The sequence below is a fragment of the Trachurus trachurus genome (genome assembly GCF_905171665.1).
Source record: "Trachurus trachurus genome assembly, chromosome: 14".
NCBI lineage: Eukaryota > Metazoa > Chordata > Actinopteri > Carangiformes > Carangidae > Trachurus > Trachurus trachurus.
Window position 1 is genome coordinate 9,178,105 of NC_139903.1, and position 11,839 is coordinate 9,189,943.

Sequence of the window (11,839 nt, forward strand, 5' to 3'; positions counted from 1 at the left end):
TAATCAAAGGGAAAACTGTAATAGAGTGGCAATCAACCCATTGTCAATGGCAGATGTCAGTTTAACTGAAGAGAAAGACAGAAAAAAAGAAGATAACAAGAGCGAGAAAGGATGGGATGATATTCTCCTGAGAGTCTGTCTCAGTGTTGTGTTGATGTGTGATGCAATAGATGAACGACGCCTCCACTATCTCCTGTTATCTTCGTTTCCCTCATCAACACCTCGGATAACCCTTTCAATCTCCCAGTGCATTGTGCAAACATATAGGTTATTGGCTAGAGGGCCACATAAAGCTACAGTAGCACTTTCCTTATATATAAATGATCAAAATCCAAATAAGAAATATCCAAAATAAAATAAGTGTTCTGTGCAACGCTGATAGTGCTGAGGAAGAAGGTGTTAAACTTCAACAAAGGACCTTTATCACTGTTTTATCACAGTGAGATGTAGTTACATGATTGCTCAACCAGATGGGGCTGCCTTAACGAGTTTAAAGACCACCATATTTCACAGTCATCATGATCATGCAAACCACTGACTGCTTCGGTGTAGGGAAGAAAGATAAAGAGCAGAAAAAGGCTTTGACAACTCTCTCTTTCCCACTGACTTCCATGCTGCATGTTGCTTTGCATGTCTTACAATCCATACAGTACTTGCTTAACTGTGAGTTTCAGCAGTTTCACCTTCTTCCTTTGCAGGGGTCAAAAGTCTGATGAGGCAGATATGAACTGACAAATCAAACCCTACACTCAAGTTGCTGAGATAAGCCTGTCAGTCAGAGGTGATCGTGGAGACGTGAGACTTTGGACCTGCAGTTCACTTGCTCTTCTCCTCGGCCGCTGGCTGCAAGCGCCTCGGGTTTTCTCTCTGAACTTGGGGGAAAGGAAACATGGTTGATTTCGCCCCCCTGGACGTTCCCCTCAACAGGAGGCTTCAAACTGCCACAGTGCTGCAGTGGGTCTTCTCCTTCCTCGGCCTGGGTGAGTAGCCTACTGTACTGTAGGATGACGCTGTTCAGGAAAGTGCAGGTTTTTTTTTTACAGTTGGTTGGCTGTAAAGTTCAGTGCAGGATTGTACATTTACTATTTTGTGTGGTCGCTGTGGCCTATTTGTTGCTGTTCAGGTAAGGTGCTATAGCTGATTCACCTTGATGGGAGGTGTGTCCTCTGCAATCGGCCTGTCATGGCTGGAACTAATTCACAAGGAAGTGTCATTGACATTGAGACCTGTGCTGTAAATGACCCCCAGTGATTCTGCTGTACTGTGTTTTTAGCCACTCTCACCTCACCTTACCTCACCTCATAATGGACAGCAGGCAAATCTACTACAGGGACGTTCAGCTCAATAACAAATGTCTCTGAGCCAGATATTGATTCAGGACTTGACCTCTGACCTTAGAGCCAATACATTCTACTTAAAAAACAAAACAATTTTGATTTTTTTTTGGTTTCTACAGATATTATCATTACTAGCATCCAGGCTATTCCAAGACAGTAATGATTATTTAATGTTTAGATGTTGTACTTTTTGGCGGCTGAATGCTGTGTGTGTGTACCCTGAAAAACTGATGAGCCTGCAGCCACATAGAAACATCAGCCATGGTGAAATATTAAATTGTACTGACATCATATACATGCCTGCACATCCTCACGTTGCATGGGTCTGTTGTTGTCAGTGACCACCAAAACCATTTTGATGTAATCTCCATCAGAGCTGAGCGGTATGATGCAGCGCTGATGCCGTCATTCATAAAAATGCATGATGTTCTTCTACAGAAACCATTCATAAAGAGTTACATACAGAGAACAGAACGGACAGTTATGTAATGGGCTGATTTACAGTGAATTTGTTTCAATCTCACTACTACACACTGATTCTTTCTTTCCTCAGCACCCACTTGCATCTTCCTGTTCTTCTACCTTCTGTTCACCCGCTTCTGGCTGATCAGTGCGCTGTACGCCGTCTGGTGGTTCTTTGACTATGACACCCCAGCACGAGGGGGCCGCCGGGTGCCATATTTGTGTGGCCTCAAACTTTGGGATTACATGCGAGATTACTTCCCCGTCAAGGTAAGAGACAGTTGATGTGTATATAGGACCTACATTTCAGTCTCTACTGTACCTGTACATCACTGTCTGTCACATTAAGTAGCACTAAAAGTCCATGTGAGGTGGGGCTGCATGGATTTAGCTCTGCAGGTCAGAGAGAAGGACATCAGAACATCTCACTCTCCCCTTTCGTTTTATCTAATCTTTGATCTCTAGCTACATACGAGCAGTCGCCCTTATCTCTGTCCTTGGCAGCGAATGGACCACTGAAGGATGACACCCCTCTGCTGCCTATATAGTCCTGTATACGTACACAGCCAACCCTAAATCATAGAGACAATGTTTTGTTGTCCGATTAGACTCTGTACTGTAGGACATGTCTTCAGTTTGACTGATATTTCTATGTCACTTTTATGGACCAATATAGAAATACTATACTAGATAGGAATAATTTTAGGTGCACACTAAATACAGAGTATGTGAATTATAATAGAATCAAGAATATGTTGTAATACATACAGTAGGCTATTACGTAAATATGGTTTGACACTGAAAAGACATCCCCAAAACAAACAATTTTTGCTGAAAGTTAGACGTTAGATACCTGTCTGTTATTTTCAAAGCTGGGGAGACACGGCTTAGCTTAACATAAGGGCAAACAGCTGGTTATGTTGGGGTTGTTGCAGTTTTTTGGGGGGCTTATAGTATGTACTGGACCTTTACTTGAAGCAGTAACTTCCCAAAATGACCTGGAAACCTCAGGGTAGATTCATATAAATAAATTATCTAGCACACAACCAATCATAAAGCAAAAAAAAAAAAAAAAGTTATATTACCGGAGTAAACAAATATTTTAAGTCAAGTTTTTGAGATGCTGGTGTTAAACGTTAAAGCTAAGATAATCTAAGACAACTGTCTCCTGGCTCCATGTTTATATTTATTGGACAGATATGAGATTGGCTTTTGTCTTCTTGCATGAAATCTCACAAGAAAGTGAAATAGTGCAGTAAACAAAAAGTCAAATAACTTCTTTAATCAGCAAATCGATGACCTCTTAGTGATTTTAAACAGATTTGCTTTGGCTGCTCACCAGATGCAGCTGCAAACCAGAAATATTCCAGTGTTCAGAGGCACTGTCAGAGAGGAAATACAGAAGGCTGTTATTTCCAACAGCAAAATGTAGCTATAACCCATTAGCTACAGACGTGTCTACAAACCGTGAACTCTCACCGCCACGCCGAAAAACACCCATTCCAGCTTCGACATGAAAAGAAATGATATAAATCAAGTGAATGTGTCACGTCTGCTGCGGGCTGCTTACACAGACACACACATTATCCAGTGATCTGAGACAGGTAGCCTACAGATAATTGATTATTAACACCACACAGGTTCATTTGAAACGTAGCTGCTTTGTTGAGGTGGTTTTTGATATGTGAGAGTCAGGTATGCAGACATGAACGGTGCTTATGGAGTAGGACTGAAAACACAGGCCATCGTTCCCTCTCACAGCTCACTGTGTCCCTCTTGTGGTTGCACCTGAGTGGTACAGTACATGTCCTCGACTTGCTGTTAAAAATCCTGGTATTTTATGTAAAAACTACCAACAGTTTTTTGATGTTGCCTTTGAATGATACGTAGAAATCGCTTCACTTTGCAGAGAAGAGAACATCTGTCGACAACATCCACCACTTTACATGCATGGCTCCACTTCTTGCCCTTGGTGGAGATTTATACTTTGGACTGAGCTGATAAGACTGAGCAACAACAACAACATAGATTCAAAACAACTCAGCATGCATTATTTTAGCAGTGCTACAAAACATTAAGTGTTCTTATTAGAGAACTATATTTTGTGTGTATTTCTTAATGTCCATCATCTAAAGATTTTTAAGAGAAAATTTAAAGTGTTGTTTTCAAGAAAAATTCATATTCTGCAACTTTATAATGTTTAATTCAAAACCAGGTGCTCCATCATATATATTTTAGACCTATTTGCATTTCTGAGTATTTAATGGGTCAAGCCTCTGTTTACATGAACTTGCCTTCAAAGCCATAAATGATAACACATAACACAACACCTAATTCATATTGGCTTGTTTCATAAAACTCCCTGAGGTGATCAGATTCCTATTTTTCATTCAGTTTTATATTTACACGTTTACGTTTGACATAAATATCAATTTCACTGTTGTTATATTCTATTTATGTACTGTAAAAAATATTGCTTTATCGCCAACTACAGCATCTGCGGAGAAAATCTGAGCAATAAAATGAAAAATAAAAGCAGAGAAAAGGTAAGATAAGGCAGCAATAAGTACTGTAAAAGCAGAACCATATAACAATAAAAACCAGGGGAAGACAAGCACAGAAGTGATAATAGAGTTTGTAGAATTACCATAATACTAATAGTGATAATGCCTATAATCTCTAAGTGATAATCTTGCCAGAAAACAAAACATAATCAGGGATCATATATCAACATTTTGTCAGTTTCTTCGTGAGATAAATTTTCAAATGTATATGAGATGGTAAAACACTGCGTCTACTTTTCTGTCTCAGATCTTAAAAATCATAAAATCTGTGTTTTAAAACCCGACCCGTTCAGAGCGAATCATCTCACAACATCATCTGACTGTATGCCTCATTACCTCTGAGACAAAGAGTCAATGTAAGGTTGAAGAGAAGCAGTGTACTTCAGAGAGTCTAACTTGTTTCTTTCATTCTTTTCCGACCGTTTCTAATGACACCGTCATCAGGTCAGACACCATCTGATGTGTGGTCACTGGAATTTTGAGAGAAGAAACAAATGCATTTTGATAGGAAGATGATACAGATTCATACGAAACGAAAGCTCTCACGAAGCACATCCACAACCTACAGCATAAGTGAAATCTTATTAATCAGCTGGATCTGCTGCAGAATTTATTCTGGGATAGAGACGTCATGCTGATGGGCTGAAATTTCCAAGGAATTACAAGACCTTATATAATAAAACGAGTCAGACTCATGACAACAGAGCTTGAGGAAACGTACTGTAAATGTTCCAAGAAATAGAAATCTATATAAAATCTAATGTAGATGCACTATGTTCCAACACTGTGGAAGTTTGAACTTTTGATTTGATTGGTCAGAGGATCAATATGTGTTCACATTGATGTTGATGAGCATAATGACCAGACTAGCCCAGTCAAGAAATGCCCAGCACATAACCCTTCTGTAAAAACCCAATTTCACCAAATTAAACAAACAAAGATATCAGTTAGTGAGTTTTCAGAGATGCTGATAAATTGATTAACAATATTTCAACAGAGCTGAGTCATTTCCCTCTGTCTCCAGTCCAGTCACGTCATGCTAACCATCTCCTGGCTATTGACAGAAGTAAGCCCATTAACCCAATATGCTCACTATTTTTTCCAAAGCAAAACATGAATTGGTCGCATAGGCTTCCAAAAAAATCAATCAATCAAAAACACAATGCTATAGGAGGAATTTCTTAAAAAAGCGTGGATCTACACCAAAACTTGCTCCTTGGACCTTTGGTCCTCTAAACTTTATTGATGAAAACCAAAGTCCTTGTTGGGGACAATAGCAATACAGGACAACTTTGTTTTTAAAAAGGGGACCTTGAGCCAATGATTAACTTTGTGACCTGGGGGCCTGCGGCTACAGGAACACCACAATACAAACAATTTTGTGTGGACACAAAACAGTATAACAGCTTTGTAAAGGTCCAATATCACAACCTGATTAAACAGCAGAAACATTATAGATTTGAAAAATGGAAAGGAGATAGGTTTTCAGTAGCTACTGTGTCAGTGTTGATGACTGACTGTTGTCTGACTTTTGTAAAACAGAGGAGAGAAGAAAAAAATAACAAAAGATGAAGGGGAAAAAAATCGAAGTGTAGGAAATACACTTGTCTCTGAGAAGATAACATGGATCCAGATAATAGGTGTGAATATGGCCCAAAGAGCAATGTGGCCTTGAAACGCTAATCTCGCATAGATACAAAGAGTTAAAGGGACAGATTTGTTTTTCACAGAGGGCACAATGCTCGCCTGTGCTACAAAACAAACAATAACACACGACAAATGACTCTTTACCCTTGACAGTGGCCTGTGGTGTCTCCCACTACCTCCTCTTCTGTCCTCGGCCAATGAAGACATGCAAACACTCAGTCAGTCATTTACAACGCGTGATCAAGAGCCATTATTTCTAACCACACAGAGAAATGTTACTCATTGCCCATTGATTAATTCAAATTCTGAATGGCTTTCCTGACACAGAGATCTCTTCACCTGAGAAACAGTCGCAATCATCAAAGCAGGTAGTTCATGCCCAGGAACAAACAAATGGAGTTTACATGTCAACACCAGCTGAATTCATTTGGACTTTTAGAAAGACCCAAAGGGTTGCTTTGTGGTCGTCTCACCCTTATGGGTGAACACATGATTAAATCAATACTTGTTCCTAAGATAAACATAACAAGGATTCACTTTCAAGAAACTGTTCAAGTGGAACAGATGAATTCGATAAAGTGTTGTGTAAAGGGAGAATTTCACTCTGCAGTTATTACAGAACAACATATTAGTACTATATATACTGTAGATATCAAAGAAATGTGAGTGTCACTGTGTGGTTGATGTAGCTGCAGTACAGGTGCAGTGACTGACATATTGGTTGATGACAAGACATGAAATTATTATCTCATAGCGTGGTGAATGTGCAGGTCGCAACTTGTCCACAACAGCATTTTGTAGTTGTTGTAGTTCTACAGTAGTTGTTGTAGTTGTTGGGAAACCAAGAAATCCCAATAACCTCCATAGCGTAGCTCTGAGCAGCTTGCGGCTCTGCTCCGCCGTTCTAAGAATAGCTTGCACTGACAATTACAGGTAACGAACCTACTCCTACTATAGGGATTATGGCAATGGGCCAATTTGCCAAGATATTGAGCTATCCCTTTAAAGTCAAGTGGAGGGACAGGTCTAGCAATTTAGGTTTAAGTTTATTTTATTATTACTAATTTACATTTTTATTTATTTATCGCCACAAGGGACCTGAGAAACAGAATTTCATTCCTACCATGTGCCATGGGATAGAAAGTTTGAATAATGATATGTTTTCTTGACATAGGATGTATCAGGCGTAATATTGTTATTGGACTATGTTCAGTCTACTCTAATTGATGACCTCCGACGTCAGTCACATTCCCATAAGGCCAGATGGGCTTCACTAGATTCATGGGGTGAACTTTGGCGAGTGTTGCACACTGTTTGTGCTGTAGGGGAGCAGAGTGAGTGGTGTTGAGGCGAGGCATTTAGGAGCAAGCTCAGGGATCACATCCTTTGGATTTTCCTAGACAGGAGTCCTTTACACAGACATCAGTCCACAGGCTGTTTTGGGCAACCCAGTTAATTGGGTAGAGTTTCATTTTCAAGTTACACACACACAGCTCAAGGTCCTAGATGTGTTGGGGCAGTGTCCCAACTGGACATGGACAGGGAAAAAGGAACGGATCAAAAGGGCAACAGTGTGGAAACTGTGATATCAGAGCACATGTTTGGGATGCAGCCAAGCTGGCCACCACAATGCAACACTGTCAACTCTTTCTGGAGGAAATTAAATATATTATTTTATTCATGCATCATTGTCAATGCTTTCATCTTCACTACCTTCTCTCTTTTTCTTTCCCCAGTTGGTGAAGACAGCCGACCTTGATCCCAGGCTCAACTACGTCATAGGCTTCCACCCCCATGGCGTGCTGGTGGCCGGAGCCTTTACCAACTTCTGCGTCTACACTACAGGCTTCAGACAGCTGTTTCCTGGCATCAAAAGCCACATGCTCATGTTGCCCCTCTGGTTCAGATCTCCCTTCTTCAGAGACTACATCATGTGTGCAGGTTTGAGCCCAAACACTTGAGTCTCTTCCATTCAGCCACATGCAATGCAAAGGTTATGGACCATAGTTTGATCCCTGTCTTATCATTTTAATCACTCGCTCTCTTCTTCTCCAACACATCAGGTCTGATTCCTTCAGACAAAGAGAGTGCCAGCTATCCGCTTCGCCGAAAAGGTGGCGGCAATGCTGTCGTAATAGCAGTCGGTGGGGCTCCAGAGGCCCTCGACGCCCACCCTGGGTCCTACAATGTGATGCTGGCTAAGAAGAAAGGCTTCATCAAAATGGCCATGGAGCACGGGTAAGAGCAGAGAGCCCTGAGGAAAATGAGCGAACATCAATCTATTCATTTTAGGTTTCTTGTGGCTGGAGCGTGGCCTCTTGAAACAGAGGCTCATTCAAACTGCTCACATGGAAATTCCTGGGAAAGCACGAAGTTATGAGATTATTTCCAAGTGAGAAACAGATGCAAAACACAGAGGTTTGAAAAAGTGGGTGATAATCAATTAATTATATTGTGATTAAAACTATTTTAGAGCCCACCTGGTGCCTGTGTTCTCCTTTGGAGAGAATGAAGTGTTTGATCAAGTGGATAACCAGAGAGGAACGTGGCTTCGATGGATACAGGAACGACTACAAAGCATCATGGGTATCTCCCTGCCTCTTTTCCACGCACGTGGCATTTTCCAGTACTCCTTTGGTTTGATGCCGTACAGAAAACCCATCAATACAATAGGTGAGTGAAAGCCCTACCAGTGGCCTACATGAAGCAACATCACCTACAATATTAAAAGGGACAACGAGGAGTTTTGGTTAACGAAGTGTTTTCACACTACATTTCCCATGAGCATCTGCGCACACAGTGAAATTCTTGGACCGGCGAAAGACGAACGAAAGCAAAAACATTTGCCAAGAATGTTTTCATTGATGAAAGTTGGAGGTTTGAAGACGATCAGATACCGACGTAGTTCGAACAATAAACGGCGATTCAGCGGCGTTATTCCCGAATAACCGAAAGTTTGCACCACTAATAATAATAACAAAAAACGATAAAGACAAAACGATATATTTATCGAAAATGGACCCATTAACAAGTGTGTGTAATGTAGATTCATCCACATTAATATGAGACTTTTTTATAACCAAATACAAACTCCATGTTGTCCCTTTAAAGCAAATAAGCTGCTTTGTTTTAGGTCTGATTTACATTGTGTCTGCACCTCTGCTCATGTATTTCCCAACCAGCCACTGATTTAGATGGGAACATCTCATGTCCCTAAGTTGGTGAGAGTGTCAGCGACCACGTGTGATAAAGAGCAGGACTTATCAGTCTTGCAGACAGAGACAGATGTGGCTCAATCTGCTGCAAACACACTTTCACTGAACTGTGTCCTTCTGAAACTGGTTGGCATGGTGCCCCAATGTATGCCAGTTCCCCCTTTTTTTAAAATAGATAAAACAGTCCTTAAATGGCTTCAAACTGCCCAAATTGATCAGATAAGATCATAAAGTACACTGACTGTGCGTGTGTTGTCCTCCTGCACCTTTTCACCTCTCTGCAGTTGGCCGGCCAATCAGGGTGGAGAGGAACGTGAAGCCAACGGCTGAGGAGCTTGATGCCCTCCACCAGCTGTACATGGATGAACTCAGCAATCTGTTTGACGAGCACAAAGAGAACTATGGAGTAGACAAGGACACACACCTTCTCTTTGTCTAAACCGGACTGAGGATGGAGGATTTGAATGCATATTTATTTCTAAAGATCTAGTGCTGCAGTACAGTTTTCTTTTTTTTTTCTGGCTCTGAACACCTGAATTTGCTTTCACCTGATTAAAGTTCAAATGTGCACTTACTGAGACCCGTGTATTCATTCAGACTGATGTCGTTTTTTTTTTTTAGGTCGGTGTGGGAAACTGTACCAAAGGGACATTGGTGACATAAGTCCAGTTTTCCTCATTCGATCTCCCTGGGGTTTTGAATTTTGTGCAAGGACTCACCCTTTCTCAAATAGAGTCATAAGTTGAATTTCGGTTGCAACATCATATCGAGACTCTTTCAATGTAACAGTGGTGTATTTGGTATCTTCATAAATGCCAGACACAGGGTAAATAAACATATATTCTCAACTCATCAGAATTCTCTTTCTTTTCTTTCTCTATTTGGGCCCTGGAAACCTTAAAAGAAATTAATTTGAGAATGCACACAACTGTCACGTATGTTTGGAGACAGTTAGATAAGCTAGCTTGGCTCTGTCCAGAGTTAAGCTACCTGTGTCCCATCTGCATCTCCACATCAGTCACAGATATATAATTTAACTTAATAATTCTTATTTCATCTATTTTGTTTCATTTTATCTCATTTCATTGAAATGCGTCTGCTGCACCTGAGCCGTGATTAAAGGTAGTTCAAACTCATTCAAATTTGAGTACGTGTCTCATTTATTGTTTTATAAGTTCTAAATTCCACCTTTAAAGCACAGTGGCTGGTTTTGGATCAGTTTCCCCTGATAAGACTGTCTGTAAACTTTGGCAGACACTTTTTTTTATATCATATGCCAAGCGCTGATATTTCATAATGAAATGACTGGTGGATTGGACAATGCCCCTGATGCTTTCAACACAGCCTGGACAAGTTATGTGTGCTTAGAAATATGCTGACTAACGGAAAAACGTACAGTGACAAAAGTACTGTGATGAAAAAGGGGAAATTATTGGGGAAATTATATATTTAAATATACTGTATATATATTTGAAAACATCACTATAAGGTGACACAAGCTGACGTTTTGTCTGCATGATGAGAACAGTAGATTATACTGACAAGAACAGACTTGTCACTTTTATATTATATTTTATATCTTTTCACATATAAGCTGCAATTGTAACATGACAAAATGGATGGTTATCCGACGGACACCTCTCGTATGTTAAGTTGATACTGTATCTGCTCTCTGGACACAAGCTGTTTGAGCTGTTTGGTCTCAGCTTCCTACTCTGTGTTTATGAGTAAGGCCATGGTATCAACATTATTGACTTATTTTTGAAGGAGGAGGTCAAAGTACAGAAGAATCAAGGCTCCGTGTTCACTGAATCCTTTCTGTCATATCTTATCTTGTAAGAGAACAAAATGCAAAAGGTTTTCCGGTCCCCTAACCTCCTTCATACATGGAGTAGCTATATAGCCTATGCAGCTGGATCAGTGCTGATGAATCAGAGTTTACAGCTGTCCTGTTGGTATTTGAATTTAGACAGAAAAAAAACTTGCATGATAACAAAGTCATATCTGTACAGTGGACAACTTGATATCTGCGCTTCAGATACACTGTGGGCTATAAAGAATAAATTATATAAGAACTGTAATGGTAAATTTCAACCTTTGTTTCAATCACTGGAGATGTCCCTACGCTCTGCTTTTCCCCCAAGCTATTAGATCTCCTTTTGTTTCTTAGGGGGCGTTTAGGTCTCCCCAATCTCTGGGTCTTTCCTTTACCATCACCGCTCGGGTGAGGACTGACCTTTCCTTGCAAGGAAATAAGAACTTGTCGGCCAGCAGAAGTCTCTATTTCCTTATTTACCAACAACAAACCACTAAAGAAATTCCACAACAGAACATGGGAGGGTAAACCAAGATGTGTAAACAGGTTGGATTAACTCAGTTATATACTGAACTGTAAAGACAATAATTGATCTGAGCACTTGAACTCATCACATCATAAACCATAGAAAACAATCAAGTCCAAAATATACAACTGAACGATAAATAACAGAAGAATAGGACATATGAGCAGTGCATTGATGTAACTGTAAAAAATGCACGAACAAAGCACTGATTATACAATTTCTGAACAGTGGCCTCATGTCAAGGACAGAATTGCGTGATTTCATCAAAAAGC

At 40.3% G+C, this 11,839-nt stretch overlaps 1 protein-coding gene across 1 annotated transcript; it reads left to right on the forward strand.

The window, feature by feature from the left end:
- Nucleotides 1–889: 889 nt before the first annotated feature.
- mogat2 (monoacylglycerol O-acyltransferase 2) lies at nt 890–9,800 on the forward strand (the record flags this gene model as incomplete). The annotated part of the gene is made up of 6 exons (XM_083986842.1): nt 890–980; nt 1,891–2,069; nt 7,747–7,951; nt 8,074–8,248; nt 8,484–8,683; nt 9,510–9,800. The coding sequence occupies 6 exons, from the start codon at nt 890–892 to the stop codon at nt 9,662–9,664; spliced, it is 1,005 nt and encodes a 334-aa protein (XP_083842968.1). The 3' UTR covers nt 9,665–9,800.
- Between the last annotated feature and the right edge of the window lie 2,039 nt (nt 9,801–11,839).